At 40.3% G+C, this 26,635-nt stretch overlaps 1 protein-coding gene across 1 annotated transcript in view; it reads left to right on the top strand.

Annotated features, from left to right (window-relative positions):
• The window catches only part of LOC126483621 (trafficking protein particle complex subunit 13), a 215,589-nt gene that overhangs the window by 79,955 nt on the left and 108,999 nt on the right, over positions 1-26,635 (top strand). Inside the window, exons 3-4 of the mRNA XM_050106665.1 lie at positions 9,214-9,298; positions 25,118-25,251. Coding sequence (XP_049962622.1) covers positions 9,214-9,298; positions 25,118-25,251 — 219 coding nt within the window. The remainder of the gene's footprint in view (positions 1-9,213; positions 9,299-25,117; positions 25,252-26,635) is intronic.

Raw genomic sequence — 26,635 nt, forward strand, 5'->3', positions numbered from 1 at the left:
TTGACTATGGGAGTGTGGTTTATGGTTCGGCAACACCCTCAGCATTGCATTTACTCATCCCTGTGCACCGCTGCGGAGTTCGACTAGCGGCAGGAGCTTTTAGGACGAGTCCGGTGACCAGCGTACTAGTGAAGGTTGGGGTCCCTCCATTGCAGATCAGATGTGCACAACTGCTTGCCAGTTACGCTGGACACATTTGTAGTTCTCCTGAGCATCCAAATTACCATCCCCTTTTCTCGCCCGCGGTAGTCCATCTCTCACATCGGCGCCCCAGGTCGGGACTAACGATTGCGGTTCATGTGCAATCCCTTCTCTCCTAACTGGAGTTCTTCCCTTTGCCACCTCTACTTGCGGTCCGTTCACGTACACCTCCATGGTGTATGCCTCGGCCGCAGCTTCGTCTGGACCTTTTGTATGGCCCTAAGGACTCCGTTAACCCCGCCACTCTCCGCTGTCACTTCCTCTCAATTCTTTACGTGTTCCGTGGCTCTGATGTGGTTTGCACCAACGGCTCAATGCCTGATGGTGATGTAGGCTTTGCATATGTTCGTGGAGGACATATTGAGCAGCACTCCTTGCCGGATGGCTGCAGTGCTTTCACTGCAGAGCTGGCGGTCATATCTCGTGCTCTTGAGCACATCCGTTCATGCCTTGGTGTGTCATTTCTCCTGTTTACTGACACATTGAGCAGCCTACAAGCTATCAACCAGTGCTACCCACACCATCCTCTGCTAGTGTCCATCCAGGAATCCATCTATGCCCTGTTTGTGTGGACACCAGGACACGTCGGAATCCCAGCAAAGAACTTTCCGACAGGCTGGCCAAACATGCAATGCGGAAACTGCTTCTGGAGATGGGCATCTGAGAAGTTGACCTGCATTCTGTCTTACACTGCAGGGTTTTCAGGCTTTGGGAGACGGAATGGCATAACAGTATGCACAACTAGCTTCGTGTCATTAAGGAGACAATGAATGTGTGGATGTCTTCCATGCAGTCCTCTCGCAGGGAATTAGTTGTCGTCTGCCAGCTCCGCATTGGCCATACATGGCTAATTTCATGGTTACCTACTGCGTCGTGAAGATCTTCCTCTGTGTTGCTGTGGCTCCCAAATAATAGTCGTCCACCTCTTGCTGGACTGCCCACTTTTAGCCGCTCGGGCTTTTAACTTTCCCAGCTCCCTACCTTCGGTGTTGGGTGATGATGCGTCAGCAGCAGCTTTAGTTTTATATTTTATTCGTGAGAGTGGGTTTTATACTTCTATGTAGGTTTTAGCGTACATCCTCTGTCCCTCTGTGTCCTCCACCCTAGTGCTTTTAGGGTGGATTTGTTGCAGAGTGGCTGGCTTTTCCTTTTTATTCTCATGGTCGGCCACCCACTGTAATCTGCTTTTTTGTTTTACTTTCTTCTGTTTCTAATGCCTCTCTGTTGTTTTCCAGTCCTCTTTTGTTCCTTTTAGGGTTCATTGCCTCTCCTTCGTTCTTGTGGTTTTTGCTTTTTTCCTGTTTTGTGTTATACGTCTCATCCGTTTTATTCTCACACTTGTAGCATTGTTTTATTAAGAACAAGGGACCGATGACCTCATAGTTTGGTCCCTTGCCCCCTCTTTTAAACCAACCAACCATCCCCTCTGTGTGGTTAGTAGCCATGTATCGTTTCCATATTGCTGTTATTCCATCCTCAACTTTCAGTTGTTTGATTCTGCACAAATATTCAGTCAGATCTTGACAAGATTAGCATTGTGCTTTAAATGTACATAAATGTACAGTTATATATATTCATGAAATAAAAAGTAGTAGTATCCTAAAACTATAATATCAAAGAGTCACAGTTGGAATTGTTTAGCTATTAAAAATACCTGGATGTAACAGTTTGTAAGAATATGAAATGGAATGTAAATAGGTTCAGTTGTATGTAAAGCAGGTGTCAGACTTCGGTTAATTGATGAATTGATGGAATACTAGTATACAAAGAAGATAGGTTACAAAATACTCTCATCTAAACCCACATTCTGCAGACCACTGTGTGGTGCATGGAGGAGGGTACCTTGTACCATTATTAATAATTTCCTTTCTTGTTCCGCTTGCAAATAGAGCGAGGGAAAAATGGCTGCTGTATGCCTCCATATGAGCCCTAATTTCTCATATCTTCTGTTCGTAGTTGTTAAGAGAAATTTACATTGGCAGCTGTAGAATCATTCCGCAGTCAGCTTGACATGCTGATTCTCTGAATTTTCTCAATAGGTTTTCATGAAAAGAATGTCATGTTTCCTCCAGGGATTCCTATTAGAGTTCATGATGCATCTCCGTTATATTTGTATGTTGATTGACCTACCAGTAACAAATTTAGTGGCTCGCTTCTGAATTGCTTTGATGATTTCCTTCAATCCATCCTGTTGGGGATCACAGACATTCAAATAGTATTCAAGAATGTGTCACACTTGTGTTCTATAAGTGATCTTCTTTATAGATGAATTACACTATCCTAAAATTATTCTCATAAATCCTAGTTGGCTATTCACTTTCCCTAATATCACACTTATAAGCTCATTCCATTTCATACTGGCTTGCAACGTTACACCTAAATATTTAATCAGCATGTGTCAAGTAGCACACTACCAATGCTGTATTTAACCATTACAAGATTGTTTTTCCTACTCATCTGCATTAACTTAGTTTTCTATATTTAGAGCAAGCTTAGTCACTCAATGACACCTTCCCGCACACCACAGCATCATGAGCAAACGTTGGAGATTGCTGTCCATCATATCATTTGTGCTTTTAACTATAAGAGTGGTCCTATTGCACTTCCTTGGTGCACTCCTGGTGAGGACGATGCTCTGGGTTCTATCACATAAGAAGTCTCAGAGCCATTTACATATTTGGGAACTGATTGCAAATGCTCAGACCTTCATTAAAAGTTTGCCGTGGGGCATCACATCAAATGTTCCTGGAAATCTAGGAACATTGAATCTGCTTCATGCCCTTTATCCATGGTGCACAGGATATCATGTGAGAAAATGGCAAACTGAGTTTTGCATGAGTGACATTTCCTAAGTATATACTGATTTGTGGATGGAAGCTTTCTTTCTCAAGAAAATCTATTATATCTGAACTCAGTGTATGCAGTAGATTGATATTAAGGACGTTGATCTGTAATTTTATGGGTCCATTTATTTTACCCTTCTTGTATATTAGAGTCACCTCTTCTTTTCTCCAGTTGCTTGCGACTTTGTGCTGGGCAAGAGATTTATGATACAACCTAACTAAGGGACTAACACCGTCGAGTACTCTCCGTAAGACTGAATTGCTTCTCTATGCCAGGGATACCTATTACTATGTCTTCCATACGGGTGTGTCTGTGATGGTCAAACTATGTAATGTTTGTACAATCCTCAGACAGAATGGCTTCAACCTGAATTTTAAAACTACTTTTGTTGTCTTCTATTGCCACACCAGACTGGTGACCAAGCCTTTGGCCAACTCAGCAGTTTCACTTAGGACCAGAAATTTGTCAGGTTCTCAGCAAGAGCTTTTGCTAAGATATGACAGTGAAAGTTGTTGTATGCTTTACACATCAAACTTTTTATAGCTTTACAAATTTCAGACAACTTTCGCCATCATCTTGCTTCCTGGCAGATTTCTTATCAACTCACTCTCTGCTGCAGAGTAAAAATTTCATTCTGGAAACATCCCCAGGCTGTGGCTAAGCCATGTCCCCGCAATATCATTTCATCCAAGAGTATTAGACCTGCAAGTTTTGCAGGAGAACTTCTGTGAAGTCTGGGAGGTATGAGGTAAGGTATGGGGGGAAGTAAATCTGTGGAGATGGATCAAGAGTTGTGCTTGGGTAGCCCAGTTGGTAAAGCACTTGCCCGGAAAAGACAAAGGTTCCAAGTTTGAGTCTCAGTCCAGCACATGATTTTACTTTCAGGAAGTTTCAGCATAATTGGTATTTTTCTGAAAACAGAAAACTTCCAGAAAGGCTTCAAAACATTTGTATTGAAAACTGTTTTAGAGAGGTATTCTCACCTGTGGTGATTGTTAAAATGATGTAATTGACAATAGGACTAAAATATATCTGGCTATTATGATTTGTGGTACACTGTAATCAAAGCATGCCTCCTGATTTAATGTCAGTACTACTTTCTATTACCTTTACACCCCTAAAGAATCTTATAAATCAGAGAAAATTGATCCTCTTTCCCTCAAGAAGTTGTTATATAACACATCAGGGGCTGTTACAGTGAAGCTTCGTGGGTTCAGGTAAGCCGGCATTGAATGTCTCACAGTGTGCAGCCACATCGATTGTTGTCCCCAGTAACATGACATCCTGTGGATTTCTTGGATGTGGAACTGTAGGAGACCATGATGATATTGGCTTAATAGACAGACTGCAGACATTTTTGTGTTGAGGTAAGAATGGAATAAGAAAGCTGGTACAACATTATGAAAAAAGATTCAGTTGCCATTGTTAACGTGTAGAAAAATAGTCTATATATTTGCAGAGTGTGTTTACATAAACACTTTCTGATCGTCACATTTGTGTTAATTTCCATCAATATCGCGGGGTAAAAGATAGTTGAATATAATATATTCTGAAGTTCTTTTGGACACAGCTTTTGGAAAACTGTCTTGAAGGATTAGTTTGAGAGCCCACATGCAGTGAAAATATTTTAGGCCTTGCAGCTACAAACAGGCATGACCTAATTGATGGCAACAGTATACAGGCAGGGCTTAGTGATCATGATGGCATCATAGCAACAGTGGTTACTAAAGTTAATAAATCAATCAAGAAGTCTAGAAGATTATTTTTTCTAGAAAGAGCATATAAGCAGTTGTTGTTGTCTTACACTGAATGGACATCATTTAGTTCCACTATGATGAACATAGAGTAATGATGGATGAAGTTTAAATCTATAGTAAATTGTGCTCTGGAGGAGAAGTATGAGCATAGTAGGTAGATTAAGCATGGAAAAGACCCACCGCAGTTTAATCACAAAATTTGGAAAATGCTGTGGAAGCATTGGTTCAAAACAGAATGTGTAAATGACAACAGGCAAAAGTTAGTGAGGATTCATGTGGCAGCAAAAAGATCAGTGCGCAAAACGTACATCTACGACCACCGTCATACCACCAAGAAAAATCTGATCCTACATAAAATTGCTAAGCAGGTCAAAGGCTTGTATCCAGCCACTCATCGACCAGTCTAGTGTGACAATACAAGATAGCAAAAGGAAAGCTGAAGTTTTAAATTTCATATTTAAGAAATCATTCACACTGAAGGATTATTCAAACATACCAACATCTGACCATTGCACAGACGTCCTTATGGAGGACATAGTAACAGGCATCCTTGGCACAGAGAAGCAGCTAAGAGAGCTGACAACAAATAAGGCACCAGGTCGAGAAGGAATCTCATTTTAGTTTTACAGAGAATCCTCTACTGCATTAGTCCCTTATAGCTTGCATTCATTGTGAATCTTTCCCCATGCTCACTGTTCAAAGTGACCAGAAAAAAGTCAAGTAACTCCCTTATAAGAAGAGTAAAAGAATGGACCCGCAAAATTACAGACCAATATCCTTAACATTCGTTTGCCACAGAATCCTTGTAGATATTCTCAGTTTCAGCATAATAAATTTCCTGCAGATGGAAAAGCTTCTGTCCCCAAATCAGCACGGATTTAGTGAGCTTGCCGTTTTCTGACGTTATCCTGTGAACAATGGAAGAAGGGGCAACAGGCAGATTCCATACTCTTTAAGTTTCCAAAAATCATACGACATAGTTCTCCAATGCAGACTATTAACAAAGGTATGAGCTTACAGAATAGGTTCCCAGATATGTGAGGCACGCAAAGACTTCCTAAATAATAGAATATAGTATATTGTCCTTCATGGCAAGTGTTCATTAGAGACAAGGTTATCTTCTGGTGTGCCCCAGGGGAGTGTGATAGGGTCACTTTTATTCTCTATATACATAAATAATCTGACAGACAGGGTGAGGAGCAATCTGCGGCTGTTTGCTGATGATACTATGATGCACAGGAAGGTATCATCATTGAATGACTGTAGGAGGATACTAGATAATTTGGACAATATTTCTAGTCGTTGCGATAAATAGCAGCTAGCTCTAAATGTAGAAAAATGTAAGTTAATGCAGATGAGTTGACAAAACAATTACATAATGTTCAAATACAGCATTAGTAGTGTGCTGCTTGACACAGTCACATCGATTAAATATGTAGGCATAATGCTGCAGTCGTTGCGATAAATAGCAGCTAGCTCTAAATGTAGAAAAATGTAAGTTAATGCAGATGAGTTGACAAAACAATTACATAATGTTCAAATACAGCATTAGTAGTGTGCTGCTTGACACAGTCACATCGATTAAATATGTAGGCATAATGTTGCAGAGCGATATGGAATGAAATGAGCATGTAAGAGTTGTAGTAGTAAAGCAAATGGTTGGCTTCAGTTTATTGGCAGAATTTTTAGAAAGTGTGGTTCATCCGTAAAGAAGACAGCATACAGAATACTAGTGTGGCCCATTCTGGAGTACTGCTAATGTGTGTGGTATTCCCACTAGATCAGATTGAAGGAAGACACTGAAGCAGTTCAGAGGTAGGCTGCTGGATTTATTACAGGTATGGTCAGTCAGCACACATGATACAGAGATGATTCGGAAACTCAAATGGGAATCGCTGGAGGGAAGGTGAAATTCTTTTCGACACTATTGAGAAAATTCAGAGACCAACTTTCAAAGCTGACTGCACAATGATTCTACAGCTGCCAGTGTACATTTTGTCAAGGACCACAAAGATAACATAAGAGAAATTGGGCTCTACAAAGACATATAGACAGTTGTTTTTCCCTGGTTCTCTTTGGAAGTGGAACAGGAAAGGAAATGACTAATAGTGCACCATACAATAGCTTGTGGAATATGCATGTAGGCGTAGAAGTAGATATTCTGATGGAATAATTGGTATGTCTGTAGGATTCAAAGGACATGAAAACTTTTTAAACAGTATTTGCTTGCAGATAGAGCAATCTGCTGATAAACTGCTGTTCTATGTATTTTCCATGGAAAAACTTTCTTGAAATTTACATTTTTTATAAAAAGTTACAGTGGATATGATCTTTTGTTAGTTAAAGAATCTATTGCCGGTCAGTAGAATTATAAGCAAGCTTTTTTTTTTTTTTTTTTTTTTTTTTTTTAACTCAAGAACTACAAAGAGTAGATCTATATAAAACACATTACATTCTGCTAGTCAGCTGTTCTCAGATGTTTTCCTAGTTGAAGAGCAAGGAAAATATTACATATTTTGCACAACCAAAGATTTAGTTACAATATTGTAATTACAAGTTTTCTTGAATGACTGGCTTATTTCACTAACTCAGTATTAACTGCAGTTCTTGATGTGAACTTTGTGTTAAATGCTGTGTTGAGTATCAATAAAGACCTCTGTGGCTTATATATCTGGGACTCGTTTTCATCAGTTTTGGTATTGTGAAAGTTAATATTTTTCTTCAACGATTATGCTGTTATTACCTAGTAGGAGTTTATATTTGTAGCAAATAGATGCTGGCTTTGTAAGACAATACTGAATTACTTTTTTATAAAAACAGATTATGTCACTTCTAACAGTGGAAAATGCAATATGGAATGTAACAATGTAATGAAAAGGATAGTGCTACTTGTCATATAGCAGAGATGCTGAGTCACAGATAGCCACAACAAAAAGACTGTCACAAAATAAGCTTTTGGTCAGCAAGGCCTTTGTCGAAAATAGTGCATCCGCCCACTATCCTTCCCACCCCTCCCACCTCTCTTTCGGGAGGATGACGATTCAATCCCGCTTTCGGCCATCCTGATTTGGGTTTTCCGTGATTTCCCTAAATCATTTCAGGAAAATGCCGGGATGGTTCCTCTGACAGGTCATGGACAACTTCCTCCCCAATCCTTCCCTAATCCACTAAGACCAATGACCTTGCTGTTTGGTCTCTTCCCCCAAATCAACTCCAACCCCTTCCACAGTGGTATTCCACCGTCCACCGAACCTACACAATATACTCGTCCATCCTTACACAACCCTTGCTCCCAACCCCTTACATCATGGTCCATACCCCCGTAAGAGACCTAGATGCAAGACCTGTCCCATACATCCTCCCACCATCACCTACTCCAGTCAGTGGAGGGATGACAGCAACTAAGGCAGCCAAAAGCATTTGTGCAGATACGAGGATAATGCCATTGGACAGTGCATGGTCACTAACATCACCTATCCCATCAAAGGTAAGACCACATGTGAAACCAGTCATGTGATCTATAAGCTAAGTTGCGACCACTGTGCTGCATTCTATGTGGGCATGACAACCAACAAGCTGTCCATCCGCATGAATGGCCACTGACAAACTGTGGCCAAGAAACAAGTGGACCACCCTGTTGCTGAACACGCTGCAAAACATGACATCCTTCATTTCAATGACTGCTTCACAGCCTGTGCCATATGGATCCTTTCCATCAACAATAGCTTTTCTGAATTGCGCAGGTGGGAACTCTCCCTGCAATAATACATCCTACATTCCCGTAATCCTCCTGGCCTCAACCTTTGTTAGTCACTCTCCTCGCCTATCCATCCCCTTGCCTGTTCCCATTCCAGCAATACACAGCCATCGTTCCACCATCATACTATCTTTTTACGTCACTCCTTTTCCACTACTTCCCCCCCCCCCTCTCCCCTGTCCCTCCATCTAACCTGCAGCACTTCACTGTCAACCGCCCACGCCTTACTATCCCTCCCCCTCCCCACCCCAGCCTCCTCCTTACCCCCAGGCAGTTGCCACTCCCATCATTCACTGGTGCTGCTGCTTGCAGTGTGGTTTCAGTTGCCTGAGATTACAGTCACGTGTGTGAGTTGCGTTTGCTTGTGTGTGTGTCTATGCCTGTTTTAGACGAAGGCCTTAGTGGCCGAAAGCTTTATTTATTTGTGATAGTCTTTTTGTTGTGCCTATCTGTGACTCAGTGTCTCTGCTATATGGTGAGTGGTAACTTTCCTTTTCATAATATTGTTACATTCCATTCTGGATTTTCCATTGTTTGCTTTTCACTTCTTATACATATGAATTTTATGTCCAAAAAGATATGTAGCACCAGTGTTTTATGGCTGATGAAATGTGTTACCAAAGCAGTGAGAAGCTTTTTTTTCTTTATTTTCAGAAATATTTATCTTGGCGAAACCTTCTCAAGCTATATTTGTGTCCACAATGACAGTAACCAGGTAGCAAGTGATGTTTCTGTCAAGGTAATGATTTTTTTAAACTCTTGTGTTTTGTTTTGTGCTAGATATGTTGTTTGCCACATACACTTTCATTATGATGGAAAGTGAACAGATTGTTCATAAACAAAATGCCCCAATGAACTGAAATAAATGTACAACATGGCCTAGTACTGCAAGTCTATGTATTTTTAGATTAAAAAAATGCACTACATTGCAGTCTCTTTTTTGGGCAATGAACTTTTACAATAAGTAGATTGAAAATCAGCTTCAACTGTGAATATATCTATTATTGCACATCTAGTTTAGGAATTCCATAGCTCAATTGTCAGGTGCCACCCATCACATGGTTTCTTAAGTCACAGGGTGCGACAGGCAATCCAGTTAATTATAAATATCTACCAAGTGTACAAGTATGAAATGCAGATTTCAGACAACAGATGTCGCACCAATGCAGTGTGTGCTATAAAGATTTGACATTGTGCCATTTTGTTGTATCATAAACAAGTGAAAGACACTCACACGAGTGATAAAATGGAAACAGGTGTGCGTAGCGTTGTGTTGTTTGTTCAATATGTTGAAATTTGTACCGAACAAAGAGCATTCACAGGCAGAGTTAATTTTTTGTGTTCATTTGAAGAAAACTGGTGCTGAATCATACCAGTTACTTAGAGAAGCTTATGGTGAACATGCTCCATTGCAAAATGTGTGTGAATGATGGTTTCGGCATTTCAAAAATGGTGGCTTCGATGTTATGAACAAGGAACGTGGAAAACTACCAAAAAAATATGAAGATGTGGAATTGGAAGCATTGTTCAATGAAGGTATTCACAAACACAAAATCGACTTGCCGAGCAATTGGATGTTAGTCAACAAGCTGTTTCCAATAGGCTATGAGAGATGAGAAAGATTCAGAAGACTGGTAGATGGGTGCCACAAGTTGAACAACAGGCAAATAGAAAAGTGCAAAAAAAATCTGAAATTTTGCTCATTCGGTAGTATAAAAGGAAGCCATTTTTGTGTTGTATAGTTACAGGTGATGAAAAGTGGTTCTATTTTTGAGAATTCTAACTCATAGACAAAATGAAACAGAAAATTGAATATGCAAATAATCGTGAAAAAATTCAGTTACTTGCTCTTGTGCCACCAACTTGGTCTTGACAGAAAGTCAGTTCCCAATTTCAGGTTTCTGAATATTTGGTACGACAAGCAAGAGCTCTTTTAATGAAGAAGGGTATTTAATTATGGCTGAGCAGAAAAGAGGAAAGACATTGTCACATGATACCGTGCAAAGAGTAAAGAGTTTTTATTTGGATGATGAAAACACAAGAATAACACCTGGGGGAAAAAAGACAAAGTGAGCACCACCAAAAATACCCATGAACAAAAGCATCTTGTTTTAAGTAATTTAACTGAACTGCATTCTCTCTCAAAAAAAAAAGTATCCTGAAGACAAAGTAGGGTTCTCAAAATTTGCTTCTCTTCAACCAAAACAGTGTATACTTGCAGAATCATCAGGAAAACATACTGCATGTGTGTGCATTTACCGCCAAAACATTAAATTGCTTCTGAATTCCATTTCTATTAAAGAAGCATACCAAGATCTAATTAAAATAACAACATGTGATATAAATAGCCGAGCCTATATGTTTCGTCTGTGTGGAAAAATGCCCCACCAGTTCATTGCTTCAAACCCACTTAGAAAATGAAATAGAAGACTATGATCCTGATGAGATGGTTCAATACAGTCAATGGGCATAAACTGATAGAATGACTTCTAAAGTGTTCAAATCACTGCTCTATCAGAATTCTGTGACACACTAATTAAGAAAATTGAAAAACTTACTCTTCCTTTTTTTTTCTCAATTACAATCTGATTATATGAAAATAAAGAAGGAAACACTCGATGAAGGATCACTGTTAATTTTAATGGATTTCAGTGAAAATCTCAATTTTGTTGCTCAAGATGAACTGCAGGGGTACCATTGGAACAATGGCAGCTGCACTCTGCACACTTCAAAAAGGACACACATTTGCATGCAAAAAGTATTTGTATTGTTCCTGATGATCTAGAACATGAGGTAGTCTTCTTGTACCAGACGAAGAAGATAATATTGAATTTTTTTAATTGTGAATTTCCAGAAATTTATCTTGTGTATGTTGAATATTTCACTGATGGTTGTGCTGCACAATATAAAAATTGTAAGAATTTCAGAAATATCTTCTACCATGAGCACGACTTCAACATAAAGTGCAGCTGGTCCTTGTTTGCTACCGGCAATGGCAAATCTCCCTGTGATCGTATTGGTGGCACTGTTAAGACTTGTCACAAAAACAAGTTTTCAAAGAGTTTATAAAGGTCAAATACCTACAGCTTCACAGGTATTTGAATTCTGTCACGAGAACCTGCAAGGCATTTCAGTTCTCTTTGTTTCAAAAGATGAAACAGTACAAGTCAGACATTATCTTTCTCAGCATTTAACAAGTGCAAAAACAATTCTGTGCATCACATTGTACCAATACCACCAACCAAGATGGGAGCAAAAAGGCTGAGCTGTGGCAGGGATTTTACTATTGTGCATGATTTCTCAGATGCTCTTCTGCCACTAATGCCAGAATACACTGTGCAGCCCAACTGCTATGTTGCATGTGCATATGGCTCTTCTTGGTATTTGGGAATTGTTGAGAAGGTGAATTTCGAAGGAGGAGATGTTACAGCAAAGTTCATATGTCCTCGTGGACCAGCCCCGTCCTTCTATTGGCCTGATAATGATGTTTGTGATTCTTTCTCTCATGTTCTGTGTGAAGTTGTCACAACAGCAACAGGCTGTACTTATTCTCTGAGCAACGAGTCCTCAAAGTTGATGGAAGAAAAGTGGTTCTCGTACAAGAAAATATTGTCTAAGCATCAAAGTGTCTTGTCACATGTGTAGTTACGAACCAACTTTAATGCAGATTGCAGCACCAGCACTTAGTGCAGTGTTGACAATATTGGCTTTTGACAAAATGCTTAAATATTATAAACAAAATGCTATGTATTTTTACATAGAGTTAATTTGGTTATGGCAGAGGTAAGAAAGTGTTCATATGTCATATAATGTACAAGTTGCCCTATATTTTATAATGTGTAATTTTGTTTCATATATTGCAATTTTTGTTTAATTTGGATATTGTTATGTGTACTTATGTTGTTAAAGTCTCTTGGGTAGTAATTTTATTTCTCTCTAGTGTGTGTGTGTGTGTGTGTGTGTGTGTGTGTGTGTGTGTGTGTGTGTGTGTTTGTGTTCCCCAGTGCCATTCATTTCTCAAAACTGATTTTTTGTGTGATGAAACTTTATTATTTGTAGATCACTTTCTAATTTTTTTGAGTGTTTCCCAGAGGGGCAGTTGTCCAAAATATTTTTTATAATTTAACAATAAAATTAAATAAAATTAATTTAAAAAAGTTTAATTGGACCAGTCTAACATGTTTTCAGAAACTGCATGTCCGAAAGGATATTCAGGGAGAAAACTGTCAGCTTACCATTTTTTATTTAAAAACTACAGCCAATTTTAAAATTTTTACAGTTTGCTTTGAAGTAACGCATTGCATAAAACTTTCAGCAATTGCTACCAACAGAATGTATGTAAAGCAATAAAAATTGGCAAGAGTTAATGATATTAGATACAAAAGCATTACACCAAATCTCAGTTCACAAATAGATAATAGGTGTCAGGCCTGGATGACTTTACATGGAATGACCCTGAGGAGTAGATGGCTACCTTTGTGGCAATGAACTAGGTAGCAAAATAGTTCCCTGCCGACAGCACTCTGATGTGACAGACATGGTGCCTGTCGGCAAGGTTGGTGCTCTCAGACACTGAGGAGATGACATATAACTTTTTGGTAAACAGCCAGGCCATACAAGGAAAAATCTATTTTTTGGTGAGAGCCATTTACATACTTCCTCCTGGCAGGGCGACTGCTTGGATGGGCTGCCCGGTGTGCCGAGGAGTCAACTACCAGGCAGATAAAACATAAACGCAAAAGTGCGTGGCTATTTTTAGAACAAGTACAGATAAAAACTAGAGTAAGCTAAGGTAGCATAGGCATATTCAACACATGGGTGCATGCTCCTGAGGCTTGTTAGCACAGAGCTGGTTTCTGTTTTTCTGTCATTTTGAACTGTTAGCAGATTTATTTTATATTTTACTGCCTTAATGAGCACTACAGACAGTTGTGTTATATATTGTAAGATCTTACTACTCCATCGCCCTATTTTATTGCCTTAGTATGGGGGTTTTTCATTTAGTATACAGTTTTTTGTATGTATTATTTATTTTTATTGCTTAAATATGGAGTTTCATTTTAGTATGATTTTTTGCGTGTATTACTGATATGTTTCACATTATACCGTGATTGTGTCTCCTCTTTATTGTCTGCACCTTTTAATAATGTAAGTGAATGATCCGTCACTCGGGCACTTCTATAGTTCCCACGATTTTCTTTCCATCCCCAGCCACACAGTTCATATGCTGGTCACCTCTGCTGCCACACCATTTAGTTCATTGGATACTGGTGGGGCACGCACTCCTCTCACTGCTCTGGCACTTTGAAATGTGGCATATGCACGAATTAGATCTTTTGTGGGTAATTGGCCCACCTGTCCCATACCTATGACTTAACAAACACATTTGATGTGTGACACCAGGTGATGGAACTATAGGTCTCTGAAACTAGTCATGCAGTTAAGGATACATCATTCACAGCTGAAGTGAGTTTTCAGTCTAGTCAATATGATCCTCAGTTGCTATTGTTCTTCTGAGCAAAGGTTGTGTACGTTCACAATATTTTGCTATACATAGATTCCACCCTTTAGGTTCAATTCCAGTTCTCCAGAATACCCACTACAGTTACCATAAACTTTTCATTGGAACCAAAATATTTTCCAGTCACAAGTTTCTATATATATGGGAATCAGTGCAAGTGAGTAGGATGCTGCATGTGACCATGTTCCAAAAATACATTCTTCAAATGTCTTGGTTTTCATGTTGGCAAAGTGCTCTTCCTTTTCAGTTTCAGGACTTTTAATGCTGTTAACCCACATGTTACCACTGTCACTGAAAGCCACCTATATCCATCCTCTCCTGTGACTCAAACATTCTCTACCCCTCCTGGCTCCACATGTGTCCCCCCACCCTACCATCTGACTTAATCTTTTTCATGTTCTCCCACACCCAGGTGCTAAGTTGTGGGGTACTGTTCATAAGGAATCAGAATGTGTGTGTGTGTGTGTGTGTGTGTGTGTGTGTGTGTGGTATTGGACACACCTTCCATGATGAACCGCACAAGCACTCTGATGTGCAGTGTTCCTCAGACCATTCCACCATAATTCGGGAACAATAAGTGGTGCATCAACCTTGTTGAAGATACAGATCACTTGTGGTATGGACAAGCCATTTATTTGAACCTCAGGTGCTGTTTCCTCTTACATTTCCTTCTATTTATTTTCACTTTTAATATTGTGCACTGACGTGACAGAAGCCATGGGATACCTCCTAATTCATGTCGGACCTCCTTTTGCCCAGTGTAGTGCAGCAACTCAATGTGGTATGGACTTAACAAGTCGTTGGAAGTCCTCTGCTGAAATATTGAGCCATGCTGCCTTTATGAACATTCACAATTGCGAAAGTGTTGCCAGTACTGGTTTTTGTGCATGAACTGACATCTTGGTTATGTCCCATAAATGTTCGATGGGATTCTTGCGGGCGATCTGGATGCCCAAATAATTTGCTCAAATTGTCCAGAATGCTCTTCAAATCAATCATAAACAATTGTGGCCCAGTGACATGGCGCATTGTCACCCGTGCAAACTCCATCATTGTTTGGGAACATAACATCCATGAATGACTGAAAATGGTCTGCAAGCAAAGATCCAGAGTGCACAGTCCGTTCCATGTAAACACGGCCCACACCATTATGGAGCCACTACCAGCTAGCACAGTGCCTTGTTGATAACTGGGGCCCATGGCTTCATGGGATCTGTGCCACACTCAAACTCTACCATCAGCTCTTACAAACTGAAATTGGGACTCGTCTGACTAGGCAATGGTTTGCTAGTCCTTTAGGGTCCAACTGATATTGTCAAGAGTCCAGGTGAGACGCTGCAGGTGATCACATGCTTTTAGCAAAGGCCCTCGCATCGATTATCTGCTGTCACAGCCCATAAATGCCAAATTTTGCCACACTGTCCTAACAGATTCCTTTGTTGTATATCCCTCACTGATTTTTGCGGTTAATTCACGCACTCTAACTTGTCTGTTAGCTCTGACAACTTTACAAAAATGCCGCTGCTGTTGGTTGTTAAGTGAAGGCTGTCAGCCACTCTATTGTCTGTGGTGAGAGGTAATGCCTGATATCTGGTATTCGTGGCACACTCTTGATACTGTGGATCATGGACTATTGAATTCCAAACAGATTTGGAAATAGAATGTCTCATGCATCTAGCTCCAACTACCTTTCCTTGTTCAAAGTCTGTTAATTCCTGTCAAGCTGCCATGATCAAGTTGGAAGCCTTTTCACGTGAATCACCTGAGTACAAATGGCAGATCTGCCAATAGACTCCCCTTTAATATCTTGTGTACATGATACTACCACCACCTGCATGTGTTCATACGGCAATCCCACGATTTTCGCCACCTCAGTGTATTTTACCTTACATCATATGATGCACAGTATACCTGATACTCAAGGTGCCAGTCCCTGCTTCTCAGTCGAATAACACATGAAGCTTCTCTGCTACATGTCATTATATGTAGTCACTTACCCTTCCTTCTACATTTACAATTTCAGTGCTGCTTTGTTAATAGTCTGCAAATATTCTTGATTTATTATCATAGTAGGGTCTAATATCTTCTTTCAAAAAAACTTTCCACTGAATGCAAGCTTTCAAGACCAGTATTTGCATCATTACTAATATTTATGTTATGGACATAAGGCCATCATCCGACACAGAGAATTATGCCTTGGACGACAGCCCACAAAAAAATATCAGCAATAATATATCCATTATTTTTTCAGTATAATATGATTTAAAAACATTTTTCTCCGACTTGAACCTGCCTTCATTTTGCCTCGCCATTTCAGATGAACTACTTTCATCCTGTCTAAAATGCAATTCCATGTATACTTCGCGAGAAAGCCTGCCTGGCTCTTGATAGCCCTCCCATTAGATTTATTGTAAAATCACTATCTGACAGTGACCTGTCCAGTATATAAAAATTCACCATTGTTGTCTCCGTTGGTTCCCAATTCCCTCAACACTGTAGTCTTATAAAGTTATTGCACTGAAGTGCACACCTTACTTAACTGTTTCTGCTGTCTTTGCAAAATCCTTTCAGTCTGTGACAGGCATTTCCAGTCCCCCATATCTGAAACTGAAACCTTGTCCTGCAATAGCTGGAACTGAATATTCCCTATGCCATCTGTGGAAACTAATTAAAGTACTTACATTATACCCCCATCTGGTAGTATTACTGCCCATCACCAGGAATAATTCTCTCAGGCTGACCCCTCCCCAATCTTTGACACCCACAGCTTTCAGACCATACTTTTCAACATACTCTACTTCATATATTCCCAGAAACTCTCATCACATCCGATTAAATTCATTACTCTCACAAATTCTCTCCAGACTCTAAGTACTGTTGCTGGTCATTCCTTTGAGAGCCAAACTGACACAAAAAAAGGTGGTAGCAGTGTCCAACTCAAAAAATTTAGATTAGGGCAGGCCCTACCAAGTAGACAAACATTTCAACAGCATGCTAAATTCAGGAGAAAGCATAACAGATAACTCTAACAGACATTACAAAAGTGTTTATGGCCACATGGGAACAAGTTTGCTTCAAAGCCACAGTGAAGAAGATCATATCATTCAAACAAAGAACATAATTTGATTATCCAGAAACTTCTATACAACCTGGTGACATTGTATATTGGAGATTTGTTAGTGAAAGCTGTGCATAGGTATTTAACGTCCGTTTTAAAGAACAATGCAATAAACTAAGTTGATCCTTGACAATTACAGTGGTGCAGCTGCACGGGCCTACCTCAACCAGTAAATAACACTATTTTGTAAATATCTCCATGACAATAGCTCATTGTTGTCACAGCTCTGTAGATGGCTGCTGGTTGTATCTGCATGGTTGACAGAATGACAGGTGTGTGTTCTACTTATGTTTACATTTGTCCTCAGTCAACATCAACATGTGGATGTGTTCCATTACTCTGAGTGCCTGCACTAAGCGCTGGGAGCATCAATGTCAATGTTGTGTTATGTAATTGATAATGTTGTGTTTCAGTGAATTGTGCACTGTGATACATTTTATGAATAGGTCTTTAGGAGAGGAAATGAATTACCGAATAAAAAAATGCAGGGTGCCATTTAAAAAAGTCATACTGCTGGTCATATCTTTGTAAAAAACAAAGCTACAATGAAGGCAATCATGCTGATTGATGTCCTCCTGATGGCTAAAGAACATTTGCCTGAAACATTTTGTAATTTGCATCTGGACAAACAGTTATTTAAGGTGGTCAAGATAAACGGGACACCCTGTGTAGAGAGGGAGATTTATAATTAACTACCTGTTTCCTGTACACATTCGATACATATATTTCACCCAATTCCTCCTCCCTCTCTCACTGTACACCCCTTCCTTCCCTCATCTCTCTGAGTACACCCCTCCTCCTCCCCCTTCCTCTGTCCATATCCACTTCCTTCTCTCTGTCCAATTACTCCTCCCCCCTTCTCTCTATCCATACCTGTCTCCCCTTTCTGTTCATCTGTTCCTCCTCCCTCTCATTCTGTACATCTCCTCCTCCTTCTCTCTTTCTGTTCTCCTCCTCCTCCCCCCTCCCCCAAACCATCTTTCTGCTCATCATCTTTCTGCTCATCTCCTTCCCGTCTCCCTGTCCGTACCTTCCTCATACATCCTCCCCTGTCCATCTCCTGTTCCCCTTTCCCTTTTCATTTCCTCTTGCCCATATATCTCTCTATATCTATCTATCTATATCTATCTATCTATCTACCTCCTACAGTCCATTTCTCCCTATCCATCTCCCCCTTGCCCTATCCAGGTCCTTCTCCCTATCCATCTCCTCTTCTCTCCATATCCAACCATGTTGTTCCCTTTCTCTGTTCATCCCCTTCTCTAGCCATCTCAACCTTCCCCCACACATGTCCATCTGCACATGTAGCACCTGCAAAACAATTCAATAAATCAAGCTGATACTACTCCCACAACACACCTGTTGAGCAAGGCAAGCTATATGTCAGAAGTCGGAAAGCCATTTTTTGCCCCCTTCTGTGTAGGCTGTCCTGCAAAGCAGGCTGATAAAAAAAAAAAAAGAGAGTTCCTTCTGTGTCTCCACTCCTATTGCAAGTAGGAGGTTATAATTCCCACATTGCTGATAGTTGTGAATATTGCTGTGTGTGTGCCAAATTTGGTTGAAATCAATTCAAGGGTTTGGGAGAAGATCCCCATCCCCACCCCCACCACACACACACACACACACACACACACACACACACACACACACACACACACACACACACACACAAACACACAAACAAACATGCACGCCTTCTCCCACAGCTTTGCCCGTGTAGGCATTCAACACATACGTTGCACACATCTGCTCCTTGATCCTCACTGTATCTACCTCTTTAGTCCCCTTTCTCTCTGTTATATTCTCCTTCCCTCTCTTTGTCAATGTCCTCCTCCCACCTCTCTCTATAAATCTCCTCCCCTCCTTCTATCTGTCACTCTTCGCCTCCCAACTCTCTCTATGGGTCTCCTCCACCCCCTCTCTCTGTTCATTCATCTCCTCCTCCCCACCAATGACGTGTTGCGCGCCATCCAAAGTAGTTCAATAAGGCAGGCAGGTACTACTACAGCAAAACACACCTGTCAAGCAGGGCAGACTACAATTTGGAGGCTTGAAAACCATTCTTGCTTTTGACCTGTGTGCTGCCCTGCAGACAGGTCTGTAAGGCAGGCCTATATTATCCCCACGCAACACAACTGTCATGTTGGGCGACCTATGTAGCAGGGCTGAAAAAAACCTCATTTCTACCCCCATCTCCTCTCCTATTGGATCTAGGATATTATAAACCCCACAGTGCTGATACTCCTGAAGTTTTTGTTTGTGTAACAAATTTTGTTGAAAACACACACACACACACACACACACACAGTGTGTCTGCTTTATATAAGGGGCATTCAAATGAAACCTGGCACTGGTGTAAAGTAATGGTAATGATTTTATTAACTCAAAAATGTAGTTATACACAGTCCACATACTCAAAAATAGTCGCAAAAACTGCTGCAATGTCATCTTCACCGCATTGGCTGTGTGTGGGCGGGGATTGTAGTGCAGGAGGATAATGTCATTGGACAACATGCCTCGGTGTTTAGACTTGATGGCTCATCTAAGGTTCTGTAAAGTGGCTTGATAATGCTGGGCATTGATGGTGGTTCCCCGTTGCAGGAACTCGACAAGCAGTGGACCCTTGTGGTCAAAAGAGGACATCATGACCTTACCAGAACTGGTTTGCACGGCCTTTGGTTTCTTTGGAGGTGGTGAAGTTGCATGTTTCCACTGCTTGTTCTGATGCTTGCTTTCCGGTTCAAAATGGTGATGCCATGTTACGTCACCTGTGACAATAAGCAACAGAAAGCTGTATTCCTCCTCATGATGACATTGCAGATGACTCAAAGACAGTGCCATTCGAGTATTGCGCTGTTTGGCAGTCATTTAGTGGGGAACCCACTGTGCAAAGATTTTTCGAAAGTTCAAGGTTTGATGCATTATGGTGTGGGTGGTGACCACATCAGTCTCTCTACCAATAGGTGACGCCACCATACGCCCAATTACGTGTTGCCACCTTACATGTAAGACAAACGTAGACACATTGACAAGGTTTCATTTGAATGAACCTCATATAATACAAAATGTTTAATAATGCACAGAAAAGTAAGGTTACCTTAGAAGAGAGAGTAGTAAGGTAGAAGAGCTTCTTGTCTGTTTGGAGAGTTTTGTGTATTCTGGAGAGATAAATATCCTATGCCTGTCTAAGCCCCACATAACCACATGATTGGATAAGTTACATATACAAGATTACACTATTGCAGCTTACTCATGTAGAAATAACTGGGAAAAGGAGGAGTTGTTAGTACTTAAGGCAGAATACAAGTTCAAAAACATTGAGACAGGGATTTTGTAGTGATTAGCACATAGAATTGTGTGTTAGTGAATGAATGCTGAAAAATAGTTCACTTGTAATTGTAACCATTTACAAATCCCCGAGTGGGAAATTTTGAACTATTTATGAGGAATCTGGAGTCCTCGCTGTGCTATCTGTCAGACAGCTGCAAGCAATTGATGATATGCAGTATCTTCAGTGTAGGTTTTCTAAGGGATTCTGATAGTAAAAATGATATGGAAACTTTGTTTGGATCCTGCAATTTAATTTGAGTAAATGACTTTCTAACATCTATGGATAAAGACAGTAGGACCCTAATTGATCATGTTTTTGTTGATGACACTCAGAGCAAGAAATAACTGTTTACCCAGTAAAAAAATGCTGTCTCTGATCATGGTGCACGGTTGGTTAGGATAAATAACAGTGCCTTACAGTATGGATGCTCCTCAGTGGAAACAGAATTATTAATGACTTCAAGACAAATGTTTTTAAGAACAGTTTATAGGAGATGACATGAGACGTAATTTGTAATGAACCAAATGTTAACATAAATAATCTGTTCCACGATAAGTTCATATCATTCCATGAAAATAGCTTTCCACATAAGCTAATCAGAAAGGATGCTAAACAGCCATGTAAAAAACTGTGGATCACTTGTGGGATAAAGTATCTCCTGAAAGGAAAAGGGAAATGAATCTTTTGGCAAGAACAAGTAGGGATTGAGCAGTAGATGCATACTACAACTATTACTCAAATTTACCAAGAAAGGTTATTAATAAATCAAGGAACATGCACTTAATATCAGAAATCAGCACTTCTGCCCACAGACTTGTCTATATGGAATGTAGTGAAATGAGAGGCAGGACAACCAGCCACAGAACAAGACAATGTCGCTATTGAACTGAATGGAAGGGCTATAAATAATGACTCACAGGTAGCAAACTCATTTAATAATCATTTCTTAAATATAGTAGAAAGCATAGGGACAAACAGTGCAAGAACAAAATCACAACAATATGTTGAAAATGTACTTTTCACAGAATTCAGTCATACAAATATATCACCAACTTCTCCTTCTGAAATTAAAAAAAATTATATTTTCTCTCAGAAATAAAAGCTCATCTGGTTTTGAAGTTTTTTTTCCAGTGGAGTACTAAAAATTTGTTCCCATTAGTAAGCCCAGACTTACCTTAAATAACCGTCACTAACTCAAGGCATTTTTCAGAGAAACTGAAATATGATGATGATGATAAACATCTCTTTAAGAATGGTGATGAGGGAGATGTCAATAACTACCAACCTGTTTCACCCTTGATATCCTTTTCCAAAATCTTAGAAAAGGTGATGTGTTCTAGATAGTATCTCAGCTTAGCAACAGTAATGTCATCAGCTAATCATAGTTTGGGTTTCAGAAAAGTTGCTCTACTGAGTATGCCATTTACACATTCACTCACCAGATTTTAAAAGTGCTAAATAATAAAATAGCTCCAGTTTGCATTTTCAGTGACCCCTCTATGGCACCTGACACTGTAAATCACAGTATTGTCCTACATAAATTGATGGTACAGTCAACCAATGAATAATGTCATATATAAACAAAAGAATGCAGAAAGTTGTACTTAATAATTCAAACATGTAGTCTAGGGACGTAATTCTGACCGCAAAGAAATCACATATGGCATTCCTAAGGTTCAATCTTAGCTCCAATACTTTCCCCCTATACATAAATTATCTTCCAGCTTAGTATACAACAAGCAGAATTAGTTGTTTTTGCAGATGGCGCTAGTATTGTAATCAATCCAAACATGTGTACAGAAACAAAAGAAATGATTAACAAAGTTCTTAAAACTATCATTGACTGGTTTTCTGTGAATGGTCTCGCCCTCATTTTTAAAAAGACACAACACATTCAGTTCTGCACATTTAGAGGTAGTAAACCAATGATAGGTGTACATGGTGAGAAAATAATGAACAGGGTGGAAACTTCAAAATTCTTAGGGATCCACATTGATGAGAATTTAAATTGGAAAAATCACATTTTGGAATGCCTAAAACAACGTAGTTAGCCATATTTGTGGTAAGAATCATTGCAAATCTTGGGGAGAGACAGATCAGAAAGTTTACACATTTGGCATATTTTCACTCAACAATTTCATATGGAATAATGTTCTGGGGTAGCTCATCTTTAAGAAAGAAAGTCTTCATTGCACAAAAGTGTGCTGTAAGAATAATATGTGATGCACACCCACAATTATTGGTAGACATCTGTTTAATGAGTTGGGGATTCCGATTACTGCTTCAGAGTATATTTATTCCCTCATGAAGTTCATTGTAAATAATGCATTACAGTTCAAAAGGAACAATGATGAACATAATTACTATACCAAAAGGAAAAATGACGCTCGTTACTCCACATTAATGTTGTCTTTATCACAAGAAGAGATGCACAATGCTGAAACTAAAATTTTTGATCACTTACTCAATGGTATAAAATATCTGACAAAAGTAAAATGTGAAAACAAACTGAGAAAGTTTCTCCTTGCAACTCCTTCTGTAGCGTAGAAGAATTTATATTACTGTAATCTGTGAAAGGTGGTAGGTAGGAATTACTAACTCACATACATATATCTTCTTCTTCTTCTTCTTTTTTTTTTTTTTTTGGGAAAAAAATAATGTAACGGTATGGTCAAATTAATTTGCAGTGTGAATGCAAAATGACTCATTCCACATCATTATGATCTATGGTGCAAAATGACTCATGGACCGTGTAATTAAAAAAAAAAGGACTCTGTCTTCAGGCCACAAGTGGTCTATCGGAACCATCCGACCCCCGTGTCGTCCTCAGCTAAGCATGCAGATAGGAGGGTCGTGTGGTCAGCACAGCACAGCACTCTCCCAGTTGTTATGATGGTTTTCATTGACTGGAGCCGCTGCTATTTGCTCGAGTAACTCCTCAATGGGCATCACAAGGCTGAGTGCATCCCGAAAAATGGCAACAGTGCATGGCTGCCTGGATGGTCACCCATCCAAGTGTTTACCACGCCCAACAGTGCTTAACTTCAGTGATCAGATGGGAATCGGTGTATCCACTGCAGCAAGACCATTGTCTAACATGTAACTAAGGAACAAGTATTTTCCCCACAGCTTTGCTCATGTACCTGTTGGACACACAAATTACACACATTGCCTCCTCTGCGCTCTCTGTGTCCACTTCTTCTCTCCTCCCACCCTCACCCCCCCTCCCCCACCCCATCTCTCTGTCCACCTCATCCTCTCACCTCCATCTATCTGCCCCCCCCCCCCCCCCCCACCCTCCCACTCTGTCCATATCTTACTCCTTCTCTCTACCTGTCTTTGCCCTCTTACTTTTCCAATTGCCCACTACCTCTTTACACCTTTCACCTGCCTCCTGCAACTCCCCCTTCCCCTCACCCCCTGCAACTCCCCCTTCCCCTCACCCCCTCATCCCTCTCTCTCCGTCCGTGTCATCCTCCCCTCTCTCTGCCCATCTCATCCTCCCCCCTTCCCCTGTCCACCACATCACCCCGTGTCACACTAGCCTCCTTCTCCTTCTCAGCTGTGCCCATCTGCACTTTGACTTTTAGCCCTGCAAGGTATGTTGATACTACTGGTACAACTTGCCTCCTCCCTCTCTGCCTGAACGTGTCCCCTTCCAATTCTCTCTGTCCATTCTTTCTGCCCCCCCCCCCCCCTGACAATCCCCTCTTCCCTTCTTTCACTGTCCACCTCATCCTCCTCCCTCTCCATTACCTATGCATGGTAACTTACACAACTGGTGCTTGAAAATCACCTCACCTCACCTCCCCCCCCCCCCCCCCCCCCCCCCGAAAGCTGATTTATAAGGCAGGCCTTACTAATGCAACACATTACACCTGTCATGCCTATGTGGTAGGAGCTAAAGAACATGTTTTTCCTGTATCTCCACCCATATTGGAGCTAGGTTATAAACCTCACAGTCCTGATACTGATGAAGTATGCTGTTTGTGTGCCCAAATTAGTTGATATCCGACTAGGTGTTTAGGCGGAGAACACACCCCCCCCCCCTTTCACACACACACACACACACACACACACACACACACACACACACACACACACACACAGTCTGCTATATATAAATTGAACAAAATAATACTGTTGAAGTTAGGTCCACTAAAAAGAAAGGTATTTGAAGCACTAATGCAGAAGTGCTTTTGCTCGGTGGGTAAATTCATAAATGAACTGGTAATTTGTTTAAAACTTGACTTCTTGCTAATTAAATATGAAACAATGGGGATAGTCCAGGATGGAATAACAACAATATGGAAAGGACAGATTGCTACTCACCACATAGAGGTGGTGTTGAATCACGGACAGGCACAGTGAAAAAGACTGCTAAAGTATTGAGCTTTCAGATGAAGACCAACATGCCCCAGCAGCTGGAGAAGTGGACACACACACTTGTGTGTGTGTGTGTGTGTGTGTGTGTGTGTGTGTGTGTGTGTGTGTGTGTGTGTCTTCTCTGATTTGTTATTGAATTTGTACATGAGAAATTTTATGTTACAGTTTCCATAACTAATAGTTCTTGTATGTTTTTCAATAGGTGGATCTGCAGACAAATTCCCAACGTATTCCTCTATCGGGTGGCCACTCAGAAGCTGTCGCTAAAGAGCTTCATCCACAAGAGACTGTTGATGATGTGATTCATCATGAAGTAAAGGAGGTTGGTACACACATGTAAGTATTGTTCCAGATAATCTGTATTTTATTGAAATGAATTTCACTGATATTATACCATTTGAAACCATTTAACAACACAGTAAATTTATGTCTACTAAGTGAGATTGCTATTTAATTTGATTTTGTAAGATTCAATTACATGTTGGATAATTTTTATGTTGTTGTTGTTGTTGTTGTTGTTGTTGTTGTTGTTGTTGTGGTTGTCGTCTTCAGTCGTGGGACTGGTTTGATGCAGCTCTCCATGCCAATCTATCGTGTGCAAGCTCCTTCATCTCCCCAGTACCTACTACAACCTACATCCTTCTGAATCTGCTTAGTGTATTCATCTCTTGGTCTCCCTCTACGATTTTTACCCTCCACACAGCACTCCAATGCCAAATTTGTGATCCCTTGATGCCTCAGGACATGTCCTACCAGCCAATCCCTTCTTCTAGTCAAGTTGTGCCACAAACTTCTCTTCTCCCCAATCCTATTCAATACCTCCTCATTAGTTACGTGATCTACCCACCTAATCTTCAACATTCTTCTGTAGCACCACATTTCGAAAGCTTCTATTCTCTTCTTGTCCAAACTATTTATTGTCCATGTTTCACTTCCATACATGGCTACACTCCATACAAGTACTTTCAGAAACGACTTCCTGACACTTAAATCTATACTCGATGTTAACAAATTTCTCTTCTTCAGAAACGCTTTCCTTACCATTGCCAGTCTTCATTTTATATCTTCTCTACTTCAACCATCATCAGTTATTTTGCTCCCCAAATAGCAAAACTCCTTTACTACTTTAAGTGTGTCATTCCCTCGTCTAATTCCCTCAACATCACCTGACTTAATTCGACTACATTCCATTATCCTGGTTTTGCTTTTGTTGATGTTCGTCTTATATCCTCCTTTCAAGACACTGTCCATTCCGTTCAACTGCTCTTCCAAATCCTTTGCTGTCACTGACAGAATTACAATGACATTGGCGAACCTCAAAGTTTTTATTTCTTCTCCCTGGATTTTAATACCTACTCCGAATTTTTCTTTTGTTTCCTTTACTGCTTGCTCAATATACAGATTGAATAACATCGGGGACAGGCTAATACCCTGTCTCACTCCCTTCCCAACCACTGCTTCCCTTTCATGTCCCTCGACTCTTATAACTGCCATCTGGTTTCTGTACAAATTGTAAATAGCCTTTCGCTCCCTGTATTTTACCCCTGCCACCTTTAGAATTTGAAAGAGAGTATTCCATTCAACATTTTCAAAAGCTTTCTCTAAGTCTACAAATGCTAGAAATGTAGGTTTGCCTTTCCTTAATCATTCTTCTAAGATAAGTTGTAAGGTCAGTATTGCCTCACGTGTTCCAACATTTCTACGGAATCCAAACTGATCA

The sequence above is a fragment of the Schistocerca serialis genome, chromosome 6, assembly GCF_023864345.2.
Source record: "Schistocerca serialis cubense isolate TAMUIC-IGC-003099 chromosome 6, iqSchSeri2.2, whole genome shotgun sequence".
NCBI classification, from domain to species: domain Eukaryota; kingdom Metazoa; phylum Arthropoda; class Insecta; order Orthoptera; family Acrididae; genus Schistocerca; species Schistocerca serialis.